Here is a 23,886-nt window from a genome sequence, read left to right on the forward strand (position 1 = left end):
GACTGCCTTCCCCACAAGATTCAGAGAGATAAAATCCTAGTAAAGATAATAAACAGTAGAGATAAATAATAAAAGTGTATTAAAAGACAAAACTTTTTTTTTCATTTTGGATAGGAAGGGATATAGTTATAGCCCCTGTCATTTTCTTTGCCATCTGTGTCCCATTAGGGAGATTTCCCTTCACTTCCTGTCCCATAACCACAACAGGAAGTGAGAGGAAATACTTCCAAAATGAGAGACTCACCAGAACCAGTGTCCCCATTGGAAGTTTTACCCTTTATTAATGGTCTGGTATCAATTTACTTTAACTTTCTTTAACAGCAAGAATGAATTTCCCTAACAGGGGCACAGACGACAATAAAAACTGACAGGTGTTCTAATCAATCTCTACTTTATCTAAAGCTAAAAAAATGTAAAAAAGAAAAAAAAAGTTTTGCCTATAATTACACTTTAAAGTGAAACTATGGACAAATGTGCCCAACTTGGAATTGGGTTTTAAAGCCAAAGTTTAGTCTAATTGTTACAAAAATATATATGATTGTTTAAAACGCTATTATATTGACGAATGTACTTTGTGTATGTCATTAACATGTGCTATGCTCTATTTATCTTCAATAAAACATTGTAAAGTTAAAAAAAAACTTGTCAAGAGTATTGACTATGCCAGCCCTTTCCACCCCATCCTCCTTTCGTAGAAGCTGTACTATAGCTTCCATCTATGAAGAGAGGATGAGCAAGTGAAATAAAGGCCCACCTCCTCCATTCATAGATCACATTTCATTTATGGCCCTTTGGGAGGAGGATGTCGTCTATGCCCAACATAGACCTCAGATAGTCTTGTGGGCTAGGTATATAGAGGACATCCTCCTCCTGTGGGATGGTGAGAGGGCTGATCTAGACTCACTCCTTGAGGAGTTGAATGTCAACATGAGGGGTATTTTTCTCAACTATGAGGCCAATCAACAAGAGATTAGCTTTTTAGATCTGGCCATCAGAATAGAGGGTGGCCAGTTCACTACAGCTACTCGCTTCAAGGGCACCGACTGCAATTCATATATTCCTACCAGCAGTTGCCATCACGAATCCTGGATTAAGTCGGTGCCCAAAAGTCAGTATGTACGCCAGAGGCGAAATTGCTCAGATACTGGCGAGTTCCTTTCACAGGCAGACATATTGACAAAACGATTCTTGGAGAAAGGATATTCATATACACCTCTTGCCAATACTTTGAAGGAAGTGTTAGCTATGGACAGGAAGGATCTGCTCACAGAGAAACCACCTAACAATAGTAGGATGCCTTCCATTCCGTTCATTACGACCTATTCTATTCAGCTTAGATCAGTAAGAAATATGATTAATAGACACTGGCATATCCTTACCAATGATGCCACCCTTAACACTTTCCTCCCTGCTAAACCCCAAGTGGTTTATAGAGGTGTACCCTCTTTAAGGGGCACCATTGCCAATAACATTATCGACCCTCCTATCATCAAAAGTAGTTTTTTCAATGATCTCTCTGGATTTTACCAATGCAGGAGATGCAGGGTATGTTCACTAAATGGCTGTACACATAGGAGAACTTTGAACTTTAGGTCTTCTAGCACTCAGGAAGAGTTTGCCATTAGACCCTTTATCACGTGCTCTACTGAGGGGGTTGTTTACCTGCTCCAATGCCCTTGTGGGCTTCAGTATGTGGGCAGGACTAAATGCCCCCTTAGAGTTAGATTAGAGCATGTGACCAATATCCTCAATGGTTTCCCTAAACCCCCAGTGTCCAGACATTATTTGGAAGTTCACAATAAAAATCCGGATAAAACTGTCTTCCTAGGTATTGATAAATATACACGCCCCTGGAGAGGTGGATCTTTGGTGCGAGGGATTTCCCGTCTAGAAATGGCATGGATTTTTAGAATTAAATGTTACACACCATTCGGGTTGAACGTGGAAGTAGACCTGAATGCTTTCATTGATAATGCTTAAAATTGGTTCTAATGTTCTAATGTTAACTTGATGTGACATCTCAGTGTTAATGGAAGATTTTAATTCCCCTTTTTCTTCCCAATAAATTTTTCTAAATTTTTTTTTTATATCATACAAAAAAAAAAAATTTTCTTTACAAAAAGAAAACATTTTTTCTAAAAAATATTTTTCTCGATATTTTTCTCGATTTGCTTAAAATATATTATATTGTTTTCAATAATATTTTTTACAATATAATATAATACAATATTTCCTAAAGTATTTAATATTTTTTGTGGCTTTTTTAGGCAAAGATATGCACACTAATTTTATTTTATTTTATTTTTATTTTCAATAAAATTTGTTTTTATTATTACTTTGTGGAGTATAGGCTCTCAACAATAATATATACCATGAGACGCCTTAGCCTTTTGGTTAATATGTGTCCACAAGGAATTTATCACATTTTATTTATTTTTAATTTTAATTCATGGAGACTGTTTAATTATTATTTGAGGTCATTCACTCGGTTATTGGTATTTTTATAGCCATTTCTTTTATCACCACAAGATGGCAGTGTGTCGAATCTCACAATCCTTTTGCTCATTAGTTTTAAGGAATATTGAGCCAGTCTGACCTTTTGTCAGAGGAAGGACTTCTTGATTGGACACTTTTCTATACATTTTTTCATTTGTTTGGTTCACATATTTGCATTTTCATACTAAGCAATTTGTTTTAAGTATAAGATTCAGTTCTGATTCTTTTTCCCCCTCTAATATGAGCCACGATTTGAGTGGCTATTTTCCCTTCCACTGCTGAGATCTCAGAACGAGGCTTGGTTATCTGTACTCTATTTAAGGCGATGACTCAGAGCGTCACCCGTTCCCCAGACGACGCCATTTGTGGTGAAACGTACGTCGGGAGGTTGACACTCTGACGTCATCGCCATCCTAGTGTGGACGGGTGCTCGCTATACCGGCCGGCTATTTGCTGTTTTTAATCTACTTATGTAAGTTTTCTACCTTTTTTTTATTAAACTGTCCTGCCAGTATTACACTATGGTCAGTTTCTTTTCATTCACATGCCTGTGAGACGAGAGTTTGGGGTCCTTGCTACATCTTCTTAGCCACGCTGTATGCAGTCAAGTCACACGAGCTGGATTTTCCCATACCAGGACGGAACATAGGCTGGTTTTTGCTTGCCTTGTGGTAAGCGCAATATTTGTGCGGTGGCGGATCACTGAGTGTGGTGTCTCTTTCATCTTTACCACCAAGTCTGGTTGTGTCCATTCATGGGCTTCTCTCTGTGACTGATTCTGGTCAATTATCATATATAAAGATTTCCATCTACCATATATAGACATCACCTTTTGATTTACAGTTATATGTATGGACTTGTATATATCTTTCTGATTATCGCAATGTTTCACGTACATACATGAATTTTCCAACAGAGGTTTTTGGGACATCGATATAAGAATATTTCACATATCTTATTCATATATATTTTAGCACGGTTATTTCTTTTTCTTTTGTCATTTTGGTGCACATCTCACTGTTTAACTGCTGCTTTTTGGGGGGTTTATCGATTTAGTGGTAGCGCAGTATTTTTTCTTGTTTTTTATGTTTCTTCTATGATGGTTTTATACTGCAGCTTCCCTTCATAGGTTCAATTCTGTGTTTTGTTTATATACTGTTTGGTATACACTAGTGCATAATTTTTCACTATGGATATCTTTGAATACAGAGCCACCAAGGTGGTTAACATTGAAGGAGTGTTTGAAGCTTTCAAAGGAGATGAGGGTGATTTGGGTGGCCTCTTTATGAGGCTTAAAAACCTAACCATTTCAGAACTTCATACCCAGTGGGATATCGCCTATCTGAACACATACATTAAAAACCAGATGGTTCCTCGGAGCCTCAGGTGGGAGGTCAGTGCCCAGCAGGGTGATGTCCAGCTGGAAGATTGGTTCGCCTATTTTAATACGGCAGGGATTGAGTTTCTCAAATTTTTAGTTGGACGTAAGAACAATAAACTTGTCCGCTTAGTTGAGGAAATAAAGAGCATTAAAGATAAGCTTACTCCCTTCAAAGAGAGTACTGATTATCAAGAAGAAGTCATCTTCCCTTTTGAAGATTCTGGATAATGAAGACAAAAGATCACAGAATTAAGAAGAAAAAAAAGTATAATAGAGATCTAGGGGATTACCAAGGAGTAGTTTTTGAATGGCAGAAAAAGTTGTTGGCTGACCAAACCAACACGATCAATGAAGCCATGGAGATTGGAGCCCCAGCTAGCAATAGTGTGGTTCCCCCCCCCTCCGATTACTACATCCAACCCCATGCAACCTCTCGGAGGCTATCCAGGACCACCCCGGAGAGGTAAACAAGGTTCCCACCAATCCCCCTTTAGGCTTGGTAGGGTGGGTAGAGGTGGAGGTCCTTCCAATTATACACCTTTGCCCCCACGGCGAGGTAGAGGGGTGGGAGGCCCCTCCAGTCGTGGGAGATGTAGAGGCTATGAGAATGCGGTGAACACTTATAGTTACCACCCCCCCAGGTAGCCCAAGAGCGACAATACTACCAATATAACAAATAGGGGGGTCCCGCCATTCCCCCGTGATCCAACCAATGGGACCAACTATCATCATGGGTAGGACTCCCATATGGCACATATGGGACACAGGCCCGACCACCCAGATAAGTATGAAATGGAATATCGTCATTTTGATAACCATGGAACTTTTGATAGGAGAGAGGTATCAGAATACAATGTGAGCACTCACAATAGTTTCTACCCATTGAGGGATTTAGAGGGCCCCAGTGAAAATCTTGACCCTAGAAGGGTGTCTGGCACATTAAATTCATTACCACATTCCGGGTTTGGTATTTCTGAAGGTTCGGCTAGCCCCGGTCCTTCCAATCCTACCCAACATTGGGGTTTTCACAAATCCACCCAAGGCATAAAAAGGCCTATAGATCCAAAAGAGGGACCAGAGGAGGGAGAAGGGTACGATCAAAAAATAAAAAAGTCATAACCGAAGATGGAATATTTAACTTAAGTACTGTTGTCTTAACAGACTCAGAAAAATTGGTGCTGAGTAAGGGTTTCAAATTTGCCCCCCCACGTAGGCTGAACAAATTTCAGACCTACATGGATATCCATAAGTTTATACGAAAACTCAGCATCAAGCGATATATGGTATCCAATCCCATTCAAAATAATCATATTCCATCTATCGGCTATAGACATTCAGGACTCACAAACGCCTCTCTATTTAATCCTCCTGGGGCTTTGGCCCCCTCTCTTAAAGTCTTTAAGGATATAGTACTTAGTGACCTAGATAAAATGCCTATCAATAAGGCAAAAATAGATAGAGACTTTGTGGCAGGTCTGGATTCTTTATGTGAAAATAAAGATCTAGTCATCAGGCCTGCCGACAAAGGGGGTGGTGTTATAATTTTAGACAAAAAAGACTACCTGGCAGAAATGCATAGGATATTAGGTGATACGGATACATATACAATTCTTCCCTCTGACCCTAAAATTAAGTATAAGAAAGAATTAGAAGTTCTTGTTCAGAGAGGTTTTGAACTAGGTGTCCTTAATAAAAAGGAGAAGTCTTATCTCATACCTAGGGCGCCGAGGACACCAGTGATATATTATCTTCCAAAAATCCATAAGCACCCTACCTGCCCCCCGGGACGTCCGATTGTGAGCGGTATAGATTCCGTTACGTCCCGGGTGGGCAGGTATATAGATTTTTTCCTGCAACCCATAGTTGTGAAGGTACCTTCTTATATTAAGGATTCACGGCATGTGATTAATTTACTGACTGAAATTACACCCAGACCAGGACTGTGGATGGTGACAGCTGACGTCAAGTCATCTTTATACTGTCATACCACACAGTCTCGGTCTCCACGCAGTTGAATATTTTTTGAGGTGCGATTCTAACCTCCTTGATGAACAAATCTCCTTCATTCTTGAATTGCTCCATTTTGCTGCTTCTCGCAGTTACTTTTGGTTTGGAGGACAATTTTACAAACAGGATAGAGGGGTCGCCATGGGGGCTAAGTATGCCCCCAGTTTGGTGAACCTCTTCATGGCCCTTTGGGAGGAGGATGTCGTTTATGCCCAACATAGACCTCAGATAGTCTTGTGGGCTAGGTATATAGACGATATCCTCCTCCTGTGGGATGGTGAGAGGGCTGATCTAGACTCATTCCTTGAGTTGAATGTCAACATGAGGGGTATTTTTCTCAACTATGAGGCCAGTCACCAAGAGATTAGCTTTTTAGATCTGGCCATCAGAACAGAGGGTGGCCAGTTCGCTACAGCTACTCACTTCAAGGGCACTGACCGCAATTCATATATTCCTACCAGCAGTTGCCATCACGAATCCTGGATTAGGTCGGTGCCCAAAAGTCAGTATGTGCGCCTGAGGCGAAATTGCTCAGATAATGGCGAGTTCCTTTCACAGGCAGGCATATTGACAAAACGATTCTTGGAGAAAGGATATTCATATACACCTCTTGCCAATACTTTGAAGGAAGTGTTAGCTATGGACAGGAAGGATCTGCTCACAGAGAAACCACCTAACAATAGTAGGACGCCTTCCATTCCGTTCATTACGACCTATTCTATTCAGCATAGATCAGTAAGAAATATGATTAATAGACACTGACATATCCTTACCAATGATGCCACCCTTAACACTTTCCTCCCTGCTAAACCCCAAGTGGTTTATAGAGGTGTACCCTCTTTAAGGGGCACCATTGCGAATAACATTATCGACCCTCCTATCATCAAAAGTAGTTTTTTCAATGATCTCTCTGGATTTTACCAATGCAGGAGATGCAGGGTATGTTCACTAAATGGCTGTACACATAGGAGAACTTTGAACTTTAGGTCTTCTAGCACTCAGGAAGAGTTTGCCATTAGACCCTTTATCACGTGCTCTACTGAGGGGGTTGTTTACCTGCTCCAATGCCCTTGTGGGCTTCAGTATGTGGGCAGGACTAAACGCCCCCTCAGAGTTAGATTAAATGAGCATGTGACCAATATCCTCAATGGTTTCCCCAAACACCCAGTGTCCAGACATTATTTGGAAGTTCACAATAAAAATCCGGATAAAACTGTCTTCCTAGGTATTGATCAATATACACGCCCCTGGAGAGGTGGATCTTTGGTGCGAGGGATTTCCCGTCTAGAAATGGCATGGATTTTTAGAATTAAATGTTACACACCATTCGGGTTAAACGTGGAAGTAGACCTGAATGCTTTCATCGATAATGCTTAAAATTGGTTCTAATGTTAACTTGATGTGACATCTCAGTGTTAATGGAAGATTTTAATTCCCCTTTTTCTTCCCAATAAAATTTTATATATATACAAAAAAAAAAAATGTTTTCTTTACAAAAAGAAAATTTTTTTTCTAAAAAATATTTTTCTCTATATTTTTCTCGATTTGCTTAAAATATATTATATTGTTTTCAATAATATTTTTTACAATATTTCCTAAAGTATTTAATATTTTTTGTGCCTTTTTTAGGCAAAGATATGCACACTAATTTTATTTTTTTTTATTTTCAATAAAATTTGTTTTTTTTATTACTTTGTGGAGTATAGGCTCTCAACAATAATATATACCATGAGACGCCTTAGCCTTTTGGTTAATATGTGTCCACAAGGAATTTTTCACATTTTATTTATTTTTAATTTTAATTCATGGAGACTGTTTAACCACTAGGCGTCCGCGCTATAGCCGAAAGACGGCTACAGCGCGGACTCCAATTGCCGGGAGGGCGTCCCTGGACGTCCTCCTGTTCACTTCCGCAATGCGCGCTCCCGGGAGCGCGCATCGGGGAAATTCTGCTCTGGCCGTGTCCCTTGGACACAGCCAGTCACGGATCGCCGTAAACGGCCAATCACAGCGGCCGTTTACAGCGCGATCCGAGCTTCCAATGACAGATGATCTCAAATGTAAACATATGAGATCATCTCTCATTGCCGGCTTTCTCTCCTCACACAGAGACCGTGTGTGAGGAGAGAGAGCGATCTGTGATAACTGTGAGTGCCGAGCCTTTAGTGAAACACAGTACAGTGCCCATACAGTGCCCATACAGTGCCACATCAGTGCCACAGTGCTTCCATCTGTCATCAGTGCCATCTGTCAGTGCCATCTGTCGTTAGTGCCACCTGTCAGTGTCACCTGCCACATCAGTGCCACCTGTCAGTGTCACCTGCCACATCAGTGCCACCTGTCAGTGTCACCTGCCACATCAGTGTCACCTGTCAGTGTCACCTGCCACGTATCAGTGCCACATATCAGTGCAATCTGTCAGCGCCATCTGTCGTCAGTGCCACCTGTCTGTCACCTGCCACATCAGTGTCATCAGTGTCACCAGTGTCACCTACCACATCAGTGTCACCTGCCACATCAGTGCCACCTGTCAGTGTCACCTGCCACATCAGTGCCACCTGTCAGTGTCACCTGCCACATCAGTGTCACCTGTCAGTGTCACCTGCCACATCAGTGTCACCTGTCAGTGTCACCTGTCACATCAGTGCCACCTGTCACATCAGTGCCACCTGCCACATCAGTGCCACCTGTCAGTGTCACCTGCCACGTATCAGTGCCACGTATCAGTGCAATCTGTCAGTGCCATCTGTCATCAGTGCCACCTGTCTGTCACCTGCCACATCAGTGTCACCAGTGTCACCTACCACATCAGTGTCACGTATCAGTGCCATCTATCACCAGTGCAATCTGCCAGTGTCACGTGTCATCAGTGCCACATATCTGCCATTTTTCATCACTATGTCACAAAGAGTATATTCAGCCGTGGAGGCATATAATATTCTTGCGGCCAACGAGAGCAACGGGGAGCTCTCCGCTTCAGATTCCTATTCAGATTCTGAGTCTGACGTGGACTACGAGCCTGTCCTCAGCAGTGGTACACTGACAGCCTCAGAGGAGGATGAGAGTCCGCCCGCCAGACGAAGACGTACTGGTGAGGATGCAGTGCCATCCACCAGCACCGCAATGCCATCCACTATCACCGCAATGCCATCCACTATCACCGCAATGCCATCCACCAGCACCGCAGTGCCTCGACAAAGTCCACGTACCAGTGGGGTGTCACCTCAGGCCCAAAGGGTTAGGTCCCATGCCAGCCTTCCCTACTCCCTTGAGAACCCCTTATGGCTGCCACCCAATTCAGGAGAAGCTATCATTCCCCCTTTTACTGCCCAGCCAGGAGTCCAGGTGGATACGGAAAATTTTTCACCATTAGATTTTTTCAACCTTATATTTACTGAGGACATGCTTGCATCGATTGTGGCCCAGTGCAATCTATATGCCCAACAATACATAGCAAGTAACCCAACGTCCTATTATGCCCGTCCCTACGAATGGAGAGCCCTAACAGTGGAGGAGTTTAGAATTTTGTTGGGCCTCACATTCTGTATGGGACTAACCAAAAAAAATGTATTACGTTCCTATTGGTCTACCCGTCCCATCCACACATGCCCATCTTTTCCTCTGTAATGCCCAGAACCAGGTATCTCATGATTATGAGATTCCTACACTTCAATGACAATACCCAGTGCCCTCCCCGAAATGACCCACATTTTGACAAGCTATATAAAATTCGCCCACTACTAAAATATTTTTCTGATATCTTCCCCCAGTTATTTACCCCAGACCAGCACATATGTGTGGATGAGTCCCTGGTCAAATTTAGTGGCAGATTGGGCATAAAACAATTTATTCCCACCAAAAGGGCCCGCTATGGGGTGAAAATGTATAAATTATGCGACCGAGCTACAGGATATACCTATGCCTTCATGATATACGAAGGGAAGGACACCCAGCTACATCCCCCTAATTGCCCAGAATATATCGGATCGAGTGGGAAAGTCGTTTGGGAGCTCATAAACCCACTCCTGGAAAAAGGCTACCATCTATATGTGGACAATTTTTATTCTAGTCTGCCCCTGTTCCGAAATCTTCACAGACAGAAGACTCCAGCATGTGGCACCATAAGGAAGAACCGGAAGGGCTTTCCTCAAAGCCTCGTGAACAAAAAGCTAAGAAAAGGGGAAATGGCGAGCTTGAGGAATGAGGAAATTCTGGCTGTGAAGTGGAGGGACAGAAGGGACGTCTACGTGCTTTCATCAATCCACAATAACACCGTCGTGGAGGTAACCAGGAGGAATGGGGTAATCCAAAAGCCCACATGCATCTTTGAATACAACAAGTATATGGGGGGTGTCGACTTCAACGACCAGATGCTCGAACCCTATCTTGCCACGAGAAGAACATACCAGTGGCATAAAAAAGTTTCAATATATTTGTTCAATTTGGCCATATATAACAGCTATGTTATTTATCATAAATCCACTGCAAGCCCCAAATCCTTCCTTGGATACCAGGAGGAAATCATCACTGCCCTGATATACCCCAACGGCCCACCAGAAACCATTCGATCCGATGTGATTAGTAGACTGTCCGAACGCCACTTTCCCGAAAAAATCCCCCCCAGACCAACAGGCCAAAAACGGCAGAAAAAATGCCGGGTGTGCGCCAAAGGAGGAGTGAGAAGAGACACTACTTTTTATTGTCCCCAATGTCCTTCCCAACCAGGCCTCTGTATAGTTAACTGTTTCCGCCGTTACCATACTTCACTAAATTATTAGTGAAGTATGGTAAACATAACCCTCACTTCCTGCCATTTACCTTCACACCCCTTATGCCTCTGCTTGCTCTGTAACTGACCCTGGCTTGTTTTTTGACCACGCTTCTGCCTACCGATTCTGTTTATATCTCTGCCTGATCTGGAACTGACCCTGGCTTGTTTTTCGACCACGCTACTGCCTACCGATTCTGTTTATATCTCTGCCTGATCTGGAACTGACCCTGGCTTGTTTTTCGACCACGCTTCTGCCTACCGATTCTGTTCATACCTCTGCCTGATCTGGAACTGACCCTGGACTGTTTGACCATCCTTTTTGCCTGCCTCTTGGACTGATCTTGTACCCTGCTACTGGACTAGTGGGATTCATAACACAGGGGTCTCACATATGTGAGGGGCTCCAGAATTGTTTTTCTGGATGAAGAAAACATTTTTTTTGTTTTCTCATTCCTAGATTAGGGTCTGGAGACTCGGAGGCTTCAAAGAGATTTGGGTGGGAGAAGCCTCTACCCCTGTCCCCATTCTGTCCTGAACGAGGCCCTACTTCTGCCTGCTGCCTGTAGGACCTATGCCATCATGCCTCTGCCTGTTGCATGAACTGACCACACCACATGGATGGACCATGTTCCTGCCTACTACCAGGATCAATATTTTGGCACTGCTGACAATCTCTGCCTGCACTGACCCTGGACTGTATATGGACAGTATCCCTGCCTGCTGCCTGTACTGACTATGGACAGTGTTCCTGTCTGTTGCCTGGATCAATTGCGTTCGCTTTTGCTGACCAAGTCCCTGCCTGCTGCCTGGACCAGTGCTATCCTCCTGTGGACAACTGTGCTACTAAAACTACAGGTAATCTTTTTTTTTACCCTTTGCTCAGCAGAATGTATTTTGGGCTGTAATTCTTGGTATGTGCATGCTATGTGTCCCTAGAACACCTGACGGTGTTCCTTGTATGTGGCCAGGCTGTGTAAAAGTCTTACACATGTGGTATCGCTATACTCAGGAGGAGTAGCAGAATGTATTTTGAGGTGTTATTTTTGCTATGTACATGCTATGTGTTGGAAATAGCTTATAAATGGACAACTTTGTGTAAAAAAAAAATGCGTTTTCATTTTTTTCCACATTTTCCAAAAACTTCTGGAAAAAAATGAACCGTTCAAAAGACTCATTATGCCTCATAGATTATACGTTGGGGTGTTAGCTTTCCAAAATGGGGTCATTTTGTGGGCATTTCCATTGTCCTGGTGCTCCAGGGCCTTCAAAAGTGTAATAGGTGGGTGAGAAATGAGATGTGTAATTTATGCTCCTAAAACCCTTGAAGGTGCTATTTCAGTATTGTGCCCCTGTATGTGGCCAGGCTGTGTAAAAGTCTTACACATGTGGTATCGCTATACTCAGGAGGAGTAGCAGAATGTATTTTGAGGTGTTATTTTTGCTATGTACATGCTATGTGTTGGAAATAGCTTATAAATGGACAACTTTGTGTAAAAAAAAAATGCGTTTTCATTTTTTTCCACATTTTCCAAAAACTTCTGGAAAAAAATGAACCGTTCAAAAGACTCATTATGCCTCATAGATTATACGTTGGGGTGTTAGCTTTCCAAAATGGGGTCATTTTGTGGGCATTTCCATTGTCCTGGTGCTCCAGGGCCTTCAAAAGTGTAATAGGTGGGTGAGAAATGAGATGTGTAATTTATGCTCCTAAAACCCTTGAAGGTGCTATTTCAGTATTGTGCCCCTGTATGTGGCCAGGCTGTGTAAAAGTCTTACACATGTGGTATTGCTATACTCAGGAGGAGAAGCAGAATGTATTTTGAGGTGTTATTTTTGCTATGTACATGCTATATGTTGGAAATAGCTTATAAATGGACAACTTTGTGTAAAAAAAAAATGCGTTTTCATTTTTTTCCACATTTTCCAAAAACTTCTGGAAAAAAATGAACCGTTCAAAAAACTCATTATGCCTCATAGATTATACGTTGGGGTGTTAGCTTTCCAAAATGGGGTCATTTTGTGGGCGTTTCCATTGTCCTGGTGCTCCAGGGCCTTCAAAAGTGTAATAGGTGGGTGAGAAATGAGATGTGTAATTTATGCTCCTAAAACCCTTGAAGGTGCTATTTCAGTATTGTGCCCCTGTATGTGGCCAGGCTGTGTAAAAGTCTTACACATGTGGTATCGCTATACTCAGGAGGAGTAGCAGAATGTATTTTGAGGTGTTATTTTTGCTATGTACATGCTATGTGTTGGAAATAGCTTATAAATGGACAACTTTGTGTAAAAAAAAAATGCGTTTTCATTTTTTTCCACATTTTCCAAAAACTTCTGGAAAAAAATGAACCGTTCAAAAAACTCATTATGCCTCATAGATTATACGTTGGGGTGTTAGCTTTCCAAAATGGGGTCATTTTGTGGCCGTTTCCATTGTCCTGGTGCTCCAGGGCCTTCAAAAGTGTAATAGGTAGTTAACAAGTTAGATGTGTCATTTATGCTCATAGAACACTTGATGGTGCTCCCTGCATGTTGGGCCTCTCTATGTGGTTAGGCTGTGAAAAAGTCCCACACATGTGGTATCGCCATACTTAGAAGGAGTAGCAGAATGTATTTTGGGGCGTCATTTGTGGTATACACATGCCATGTGCGAGAAATAACCAATTACAATGACAATTTTATGGGAGGAAAAAAAAAAAAAAAAAATCTTCATTTTGCAAAGAATTGTGGGAAAAAATGACAACATCAAAAACCTCACCATGCATCTTACTGAATACCTTGGAATGTCTACTTTCAAAAAAGGGGTCATTTTGGGGGTATTTGTACTGTCCTGACTTGTTCGGGTCACAAGAAATGAGATAGGCCACCAGTACATCAGGTGTGATCAATTTTTTATGTTTTGCACCACAACTTGTAGACTCTATAACTTTCACACAGACCAAATAATATCCACTAATTTTGGTTATTTTTACCAAAGATATGTAGCAGTATAAATTGTGGCCAAAATTTATGAAGAAAAATTAATAATTTGCAAAATTTTATCACAGAAACGAAGAAAAATGCGTTTTTTTTCTAAATTTTTGGTCTTTTTTCATTTATAGCGCAAAAAATAAAAAGCCCAGAGGTGATCAAATACCACCAAAAGAAAGCTCTATTTGTATGAAAAAAAGGACACAAAATTCATTTGGGTACAGTATTACATGACTGAGTAATTGTCATTCAAAGTGTGAGAGCGCTGAAAGCTGAAAATTGGTCTGGTCACGAAGGGGGTTTAAGTGCCCAGTTGTCAGGTGGTTAATTATTATTTGAGGTCATTCACTTGGTTATTGGTATTTTTATAGCCATCTCTTTTATCACCACAAGATGGCAGTGTGTCGAATCTCACAATCCTTTTGCTCATTAGTTTCAAGGAATATTGAGCCAGCCTGACCTTTTGTCAGAGGAAGGACTTCTTGATTGGACACTTTTCTATACATTTTTTCATTTGTTTGGTTCACATATTTACATTTTCATACTAAGCAATTTGTTTTAAGTATAAGATTCAGTTCTGATTCTTTTTCCCCCTCTAATATGAGCCACGATTTGAGTGGCTATTTTCCCTTCCACTGCTGAGATCTCAGAACGAGGCTTGGTTATCTGTACTCTATTTAAGGCGATGACTCAGAGCGTCGCCCGTTCCCCAGACGACGCCATTTGTGGTGAAACGTACGTCGGGAGGTTGACGCTCTGACGTCATCGCAATCCTAGTGTGGACGGGTGCTCGCTATGCCGGCCGGCTATTTGCTGTTTTTAATCTACTTATGTAAGTTTTCTACCTTTTTTTATTAAACTGTCCTGCCAGTATTACACTATGGTCAGTTTCTTTTCATTCACATGCCTGTGAGATGAGAGTTTGGGGTCTTTGCTACATCCTCTTAGCCACGCTGTATGCAGTCAAGTCACACCAGCTGGATTTTCCCATACCAGGACGGAACATAGGTTGGTTTTTGCTTGCCTTGTGGTAAGCGCAATATTTGTGCGGTGGCGGATCACTGAGTGTGGTGTCTCTTTCATCTTTACCACCAAGTCTGGTTGTGTTCATTCATGGGCTTCTCTCTGTGACTGATTCTGGTCAATTATCATATATAAAGATTTCCATCTACCACATATGGACATCACCTTTTGATTCACAGTTATATGTATGGACTTGTATATATCTTTCTGATTATCGCAATGTTTCACATACATACATGAATTTTCCAACAGAGGTTTTTGGGACATCGATATAAGAATATTTCACATATCTTATTTATATATATTTTAGCGCGGTTATTTGTTTTTCTTTTTTCACATTTCATTGGTATTTGGCTAAATGATAAGACAGAGAGTAGTGGAGTTCAGGGTATCTCTGGTAACACAGGTCAACACTAGGGATGAGCCGAACACCCCCCGGATCGGTTCGCACCAGAACCTGCGAACGGACCGAAAATTCGCACGAACGTTAGAACCCCATTGACGTCTATGGGACTCGAACGTTCGAAATCAAAAGTGCTCATTTTAAAGGCTAATTTGCATGGTATTGTCCTAAAAAGGATTTGGGGACCCGGGTCCTACCCCAGGGGACATGTATCAATGCAAAAAAAACTTTTAAAAACGGCCGTTTTTCCGGGAGCAGTGATTTTAATGATGGTTAAAGTAAAAAAAAAAAAAAAAAAGTGAAATATTCCTTTAAATATCGTACTTGAGGGGTGTCTATAGTATGCCTGTAAAGTGGCGCGTGTTTCCCGTGTTTAGAACAGTCCCTGCACCAAATGTCATTTTTAAAGGAAAAAATCTCATTTAAAACTGCTTGCGGGTTTAATGTAATGTCGGGTCCTGGCAATATGGATGAAAATCAGTGAGACAAACGGCATGGGTACCCCCCAGTCCATTACCAGGCCCTTTGGGTCTTGTATGGTTATTAAGGGGAACCCCACACCCAAATTAAAATAAGGAAAGGTGTGGGGCCACAAGGCTCTATATACTCTGAACAGCAGTATACAGGCGGTGCAAACAAGACAGGGACTGTAGGTTTGTTGTTAAGTAGAATCTGTTTGTCATTTTGAACGGGCACATTTTTAACGTGTTTAGCTCCAGCCAAAAAATCTTTTTTTAAGCTTTTTGAAAAACATAGGAAAGGGTTATCACCCCTGGGACATTTTGTTTTGCTGTCTGTGCTCCTCTTCAGAAGATTTCACCTCACTTTTTGTCCCAATGACAAATGTTTTTTGAAAATTTGGGGTTTTTTGTGGAACAAGGATTGGAACGCATCAGTGGAAAGGAGAAATGTTTTTCCCATATTAACTCTTACAGGAGAGAATTTCCCTTCCTAGGGGTAGATTTCATCTCACTTCCTGTTGTCTCCTTCCGTTTGCAAGTAGGAGTCGTTTGTAAGTTAGATGTTTGAAAGTAGGGGCCTGCCCTATATACTCAGCAGAAATTTGGCCCTTAGGTGTTGTTGTGGCCACAACAACGTAAGCCCTCACAGGGCCCTGCTGTGAAATATTAGATCAAGAATTGTAATTACATGCCCCTGTTGAACAGGGGCAGAAAAACTGGGCCTTTGGTGGTGGTGGTGCTGGTACCACAACACTGTAAGTCCTCACTTGCTCTTGGTGGGTGCAGAAATGGGCCCTGCCGTGAAATATTAGATCAAGAATTGTAATTACATGCCCCTGTTGAACAGGGGCAGAAAAATTGGGCCTTTGGTGGTGGTGGTGCCACAACACTGCAACCCCTCGCAGACACTCTAGTTGGAACGCAGGAACGAGCCCTGCTGCAAAATATTGCATCAAAAATTGTAATTACACGCCCCTGTTAAACAGGGGCAGAAAAATTGGGCCTTAGGCACTGGTGCTACAACACTGCAACCCCTCACAGACACTCTAGTTGGAACGCAGGAACGAGCCCTGCTGCAAAGTATTGCATCAAAAATTGTAATCACACGCCCCTGTTAAACAGGGGCTGAAAAATTGTGCCTTAGGCATTGGTGGTGGCGCCCAGAACCAAAAATGTTTTTTCAAGCTATCAGCGTGATGATTGAGGAGGAAGAGGATAATTACTCAGGGATAGTCACTCAGCATCAGCATAGGCAGTCTTTGAAGGGATCTGAGATTAAAAAAAAAATTATTCGGTTACATCAGCATCAGGTGCTTGGTAGCTGGTGGTGATCCAAGACTGATTCATTTTTATGAAGGTCAGTCGATCGACCGAGTCGGTGGACAGACGCACCCTGTGATCGGTTACAAAGCCTCCAGCAGCACTGAATGTGCGTTCTGAAAGAACGCTGGATGCAGGACAGGCCAGTAGCTCAATTGCATACTGTGCAAGCTCTGGCCAGTGATCCATCCTCAAGACCCAGTAACCCAGAGGATTTTCGGTGGGAAAGGTGTCCAAGTCTGATCTTGCCCCTAGGTATTCCTGCACCATGTAAAACAGACGCTGGCGATGGTTGCTGGAACCGATCATACCTTGGGGCTGCGGACCGAAAAATTGTCTGAACGCATCGGTCAGACGGCCACCTTCTCCACCGCTCCTTCTTTGACTGACTGAAGCCTCAGCAACACATTGTCCAGAAACAGGAGTTTGTAACCTCCCAGTCCCTGGGGACGCGTTGCACAGACCTTTCTGCAAGGCCTCCCGAAGATGTTTCATCCTCTGCTCCCTCTGCGATGGCAAGATAAGGTCCGCAACCTTACCCTTGTAACGTGGATCAAGGAGGGTTGCCAGCCAGTATTGGTCCTTCTCCTTGATACCACGAATACGAGGATCCTTACGCAGGCTTTGCAGGATCAGGGAGGCCATGCAGCGTAGGTTTGCTGAGGCATTCGGTCCGGAGTCCTCTGGGTCACTAAGGACGACATGGTCCGCAGCCACCTCCTCCCAGCCACGTACAAGTCCATGTGTTTCTTGGGACTGATCCCTTAAAGACTGCTGATGATGCTGAGTGCCAGGCTCCACCTCCATTCTGACACAATCTTCCTCCTCCTCCTCCTCGTCCTCTTCCTGTGTGATCGGCGGGCATGCAGAAACACTGTCTGGATAAAGGGGGCCTTGAGAGCTAAGGAAGTCCTCCTCTTCCTGCCTCTGTTCTGCCTCAAGTGCCCTGTCCATTATTCCACGCAGCGTGTGCTCCAACAGGTGGACAAGGGGGACAGTGTCACTGATGCATGCACTGTCACTGCTCACCATCCTCGTGGCCTCCTCAAATGGTGACAGGACAGTGCATGCATCCCTGATCATGGCCCACTGGCGTGGGGAAAAAAAACCAAGCTCCCCTGACCCTGTCCTGGTGCCATAGTCGCACAGGTACTCATTGATGGCCCTCTGCTGCGTGTGCAGCCGCTGCAGCATGGCCAATGTTGAGTTCCACCTGGTGGGTATGTCACAGATTAGGCGGTTCTTGGGCAGGTTAAACTCCTTTTGGAGGTCCGTCAGCCGAGCACTGGCATTATATGACCGGTGGAAATGCACACAGACTTTCCTGGCCTGCCTCAGGACATCCTGTAAGCCCAGGTACCTGCCCAAGAACCGCTGCACCACCAAGTTAAGGACGTGAGCCAAACAGGGCACATGGGTCATTTGTCCCTGTCGGAGGGCAGAGAGGAGGTTGGTGCCATTGTCGCAAACCACCATTCCTGCCTTAAGTTGGCGTGGTGTCAACCACCTCTGAACCTGCCCCTGCAGAGCTGACAGAACCTCTGCCCCAGTGTGGCTCCTGTCCCCCAAGCACACCAGCTCAAGCACCGCATGGCATCTTTTGGCCTGCGTACTTGCGTAGCCCCTTGAATGGCTACGGAGCACCGCTGGTTCCGAGGACAAAGCACAGGAAGAGGCCATGGAGGAAGAAGAAGAGGAGGGGGTGGAGGAGAGAGGTGTGTCACAATCATTAGCATTTTGGAGGCGTGGTGGCGGAACAACCTCCAACACTACTGCACCTTGTCCTGCATCCTTCCCAGCTGCTAGCAGAGTCACCCAATGCGCCGTGAAACTTAAGTAACGTCCCTGTCCATGCCTGCTGGACCATGAGTCAGCGGTAATATGCACCTTACCGCTGACCGCCCTGTCCAGCGAGGCATGGACATTGCCTTCCACATGCCGGTAGAGAGCCGGAATCGCCTTCCGTGAGAAAAAGTGGCGTTTAGGTACCTGCCACTGAGGAACCGCACATTCCACAAACTCACGGAAGCGGGCAGAGTCTACCAACTGAAAAGGCAGCAGTTGAAGTGCTAGCAATTTTGCCAAGCTAGCATTCAACCGCTGCGCATGTGGATGGCTGGGAGCAAACTTCTTTCGGCGATGCAGCAGCTGGGGCAGGGAAATTTGCCTGGTACAATCTGACGTCGGTGTACCAAAAGCAGATTGCCCACAAGTACTTGGCTGTGACACACCTAATTCTACACCTTCATTCCTCTCAGTGCAGGTCTCAGAGAGGACTGAAGGTATAGTGGGGTTGGAGATCTCAGCTGATGAGGAGCAAGGAGAGGTCCTCTTTGTTCTTTGGTGTGGGTCTTTTAGATAGGCTTGCCAACGAACTGCATGGCAGGTCAACATATGTCTGGTCAAGCATGTGGTACCCAAGCGGGAGATGTTTTGGCCACGCGAGATACGCTTGAGACATATGTTGCAAATAGCAGCGGTGCAAACTGATGCACTCGTCTCAAAAAAGGCCCACACCAAAGAACTTTTTGAATAACGCGCAGAGACTGCAGCGCCCTGCACATGTGGAGCTTTGGGGTGTGATGCAGTCAATGTGCTGCCCTTAGGCTGGCCCCTGGAGGGCATCCTGCCTCGTTGGTGATGTGCCGCCTCCTCCTCCAACTCCTCTCTCCTATCAGGCACCCACGTTGAGTCAGTGACCTCATCATCCCCTCCCTCCTCATCACTGGAGCAAACCTGGCAATATGCTGCAGCATGACTGCCAGATTGCTGTCCTTCTTGGGCACCCCCTCTGTCTGCGCTCATGTTACTGCCTTCATCGAGCTCAGTATCATCATCAGAGCCTTCCAAACGCTGGGCATCCTCCTGGAGCATGTACCGAACACTGTGATCAAACAGTTCGAGGGACTCCTCAGGAGAACATGGTGGGGCTAGGGAAGGAGTCACTGATGACATTGAGCCGAGGGAAGAGGCCGCTGCTTTGCCAGACAAAGTACCCTGGGCATGGGTGAGAGAGGATGAGGAGGATGAGGACGGCTTGGTCATCCACTCGACCAAGTCTTCCGCATGTTGTGGCTCAACACGGCCAGCTGCCGAAAAAAAGCCCAAGCGTGTCCCACGGCCACATGCTGATGAGGATGCACCGTCTCCATGACCAGCACTAGACACAGAGCCTGCTTGCCCTCTCTTATTGGCTTGTGACTGTCTGCCTCTCCTTCTTGGCCTTCCAGACATACTAATGGTAGCTTTAGCTGAACACTGTGAGGTGGATGCACCCCACTAACTTGTAGGTTTAGCTGAACACTGTGAGCAGGACGCACCGCACTAACTTGAAGGTTTAGCTGAACACTGAGCAGGACGCACCCCACTAACTTTTGTAGGTTTAGCAGAACACTGTGAGCAGGACGCACTGCACTAACTGTAAATAGTCTAGCTGCCTGACTGTGGTACTAATAGGATCAAAAGAACACCAGTAATTTTCTTCAGGTAGCTGTATATACTGTAACAAGACAAGCCTGCCTGTCAGTAGGAAGATAACAGGAACGGATCTAGCTGAACACTGTGAGCAGGACGCACTGCACTAACTTGTAGGTTTAGCTGAACACTGTGAGGTGGACGCACCACACTAACTTGTAGGTTTAGCTGAACACTGTGAGCAGGACGCACCCCACTAACTTGTAGGTTTAGCTGAACACTGTGAGCAGGACGCACTACACTAACTGTAAATAGTCTAGCTGCCTGACTGTGGTACTAATAGGATCAAAAGAACACCAGTAATTTTCTTCAGGTAGCTGTATATACTGTAACAAGACAAGCCTGCCTGTCAGTAAGAAGATAACAGGAACGGATCTAGCTGAACACTGTGAGCAGGACGCACCGCACTAACTTGAAGGTTTAGCTGAACACTGAGCAGGACGCACCCCACTAACTTTTGTAGGTTTAGCTGAACACTGTGAGCAGGACGCACTGCACTAACTGTAAATAGTCTAGCTGCCTGACTGTGGTACTAATAGGATCAAAAGAACACCAGTAATTTTCTTCAGGTAGCTGTATATACTGGAACAAGACAAGCCTGCCTGTCAGTAAGAAGATAACAGGAACGGATCTAGCTGAACACTGTGAGCAGGACGCACTGCACTAACTGTAAATAGTCTAGCTGCCTGACTGTGGTACTAATAGGATCAAAGGAACACCAGTAATTTTCTTCAGGTAGCTGTAAATACTGTAACAAGACAAGCCTGCCTGTCAGTAGGAAGATAACAAGAACGGATCTAGCTAAACTGAATACAGTGTGTATATATATATATATGCAACACCTGGGATGCATATATATATACACAATACACTGTAAGTGCAGCTAACTTACTGACTGTTCTGCCTAATCTATCTAACTCAAATCAAATGTCACTGTCTGTCACTCTCTCTCTCTCAATGAACGCCAGAACACACACTACACAGGGCCGCCGTGCAGGCGGCCTTATATAGTGTGGGGCGTGTACTAAATCCCCTGAGCCATAATTGGCCAAAGTCTCCTTGGCTTTGGCCAATTACGGCTCTCTGTTCAGGCGGCGCTGTGATTGGCCAAGCATGCGGGCCAATCATCAGCCAGCAATGCACTGCGATGCCGCAGTGAATTATGGGCCGTGACGCGCCACACGAATTTGGCGCGAACGGCCCATATCGTTCGCAATTCGGCGAACGGGCGAACAGCCGATGTTCGAGTCGAACATGGGTTCGACTCGAACACGAAGCTCATCCCTAGTCAACACCTGGAGGGATTCAGTGCCGAAGGATTATACACTACCAACTGCAGTCCTCTGGTATCAATTGGGGAGGGGCTCCACACAATAGCTGGGCCTTCTGGACAAACGGTATGCTATTAGGCTCTGACCTGGCTGCCCACCTGCCGGTTCTGACAGTGGAGAACCTGTCCTCTGGCTGCAGATAACTTGCTCAGCTACCTCTGCCTTATCAGGTGTGGCCTTTCTAAGCTGCTAAGGGCGAGAAGCAAATAAATGTATCATCCAGGACACCAGGGAGTTGTGGGAAAAGTCACCAATGAGGCCTGCGCCTGCATCTGAGCATGGTGAGTAAATGGGCAGAACTGTCTCGGATATCAGTCTTTGAAACTTATTAGGGGGTAGCAAAAAAGTAGGTGAAGCTAAATACACTATATTACTAAAAGTATTGGGACGCCTGCCTTTACACAAATATGAACTTTAATGGCATCCCAGTCTTAGTCCCTAGCTTTCAATATTGAGTTGGCCCACCCTTTGCAGCTATAACAGCTTCAGCTCTTCTAGGAAGGCTGTCCACAAGGTTTAGAAGTATGTCTGTGGGCAGGGCAGTTTTTTCCACTGGGCAGTTGCCCGGGGGCCCCACTCGTCTGGAGGGCCCCATCCAGGGCCGATCCTCAGTGCTGCAATCTGCTGCTTAAGTTGACTGACTGCACTGGTTGCTCACTTGCTAGAATCGCCGGACGCCCGGTGTCTAGCTAGCAACCAGTGACGTCAGTCAGAGGCCGCAGCTGCTCCAGCATTCATAGAGCGCCGCAGCTGCCCCAGCTGCTAGTGAACAAGCTCCACCCACCTCTGCCATGTTCTTCAGATAGCGTGGAGAGGGAGCAGAGCGGAAAGACGGCCCTTGATAGCTGGCGCTTCCTTGCTGCTGTGAGTGACGCACTGTACTGCACCAGGTCGACGGCCTCAAGTAAGTCTAACACTGTCTACTTAAGTACGTTCAAGTTGTGCATCACACACAGCCACTGTTTGTGCCCCTCAAAAGCTGCCACTGTACCCATCAAAGCTGCCACTGTGCCCATCAAATGCAGCCACTGTGCCCGTCAAAAGCTACCACTGTGCCCATTATACGCTGCCACAGTGCCCATTAAACGCTGCCACTTTGCCTATCAAACTCGTGTTTTATTGTCCAAACGTTGTGTTAGTGTTTAACCACTTCCTTACCAGGCCAATTCTGACATTTCTCTCCTTCTGTAAAAATCATAATTTGTTTGCTAGAAAATTACATAGAACCCCCAAACATTATATATGTTTTTTTAGCAAAAACCCTAGAGAATACAATGGCGGTTGTTACAACTTTTTATCTCACACGGTATTTGGGCAGGAATTTTTCGAACGCGTTTTTTTTTTGGGAAAAAACAGTTTTGTGTTTTTAAAAAAAAACAAAATGGTAAAGTTATCCCAATGTTTTTGCATATTGTGAAAGATGAAGTTACGCCGAGTAAATAGATACCTAACATGTCACGCTTCAAAATTGCACACGCTCGTAGAATGGCGCCAATGTTCGCTACTTAAAAATCCCCATAGGCAACATTTGAAATTTTTTTACCGGTTACATCTTTTGAGTTACAGAGGAGGTCTAGTGACAAAATGATTGCTCTCGCTCCAACGTTCACGGCGATAACTCACATGTATGTTTTGAACACCGTTTTCATATGTGGGCGGGACTTACGTATGCGTTCGCTTCTGCGTGCGAGCACACGGGGACAGCGGCGCTTTAAAATTTTTATTTTTTTATTGATAATTATATTTTGTTTTTTTTATTTTGACGCTTTTTTGAAAAAAAAAAACATTTTTGATCACTTTTATTCCTATTACAAGGAATGTAAACATCCCTTGTAATAGGAATATAACATGACAGATCCTCTTAATAGTGAGATATGGGGTCAATAAGACCCCACATCTCACCACTAGGCTGGGAAGCCTGAAATAAAAAAAAAAAAAACAATCACCGCTTCCCAGCTGAAGCGGCGCCGTTTTTTTTAAATGGAGAGGCCGGGCGTGACGTCATAGCATCGCGCCCGGCCTCCGATGATCATAGAGACTCCGGCGACCATCTGGTCCACCGGAAATCTCTATGATCTATATCCGGCGACGGCGGATCCGCTCTCCGCCTCACCAATCGTAACGGTGAGTCAGAGCAAGCACCGGAGGGTGGTGGGATGGGGGGTCGTCCCCTCTCGCCTCCCATAGGAACGATCAAGCGGTGGAACGGCCACTATGATCATTCCTATGGTGTAGAGATTCACCGGCTGAAACCG

The 23,886-nt window shown here is 44.4% G+C and overlaps 1 protein-coding gene across 1 annotated transcript in view; it reads right to left on the bottom strand.

Annotated features, from left to right (window-relative positions):
• The window catches only part of LOC141107618 (uncharacterized), a gene marked incomplete in the record, with an annotated part of 110,163 nt that overhangs the window by 52,145 nt on the left and 34,132 nt on the right, over nt 1–23,886 (bottom strand). The window contains 1 exon segment of the mRNA XM_073598474.1: nt 1–36. Within this exon segment, the coding sequence (XP_073454575.1) occupies nt 1–36 (36 nt within the window).

The sequence above is a fragment of the Aquarana catesbeiana genome, linkage group LG09 (assembly GCF_042186555.1).
Source record: "Aquarana catesbeiana isolate 2022-GZ linkage group LG09, ASM4218655v1, whole genome shotgun sequence".
Classification (NCBI taxonomy): domain Eukaryota; kingdom Metazoa; phylum Chordata; class Amphibia; order Anura; family Ranidae; genus Aquarana; species Aquarana catesbeiana.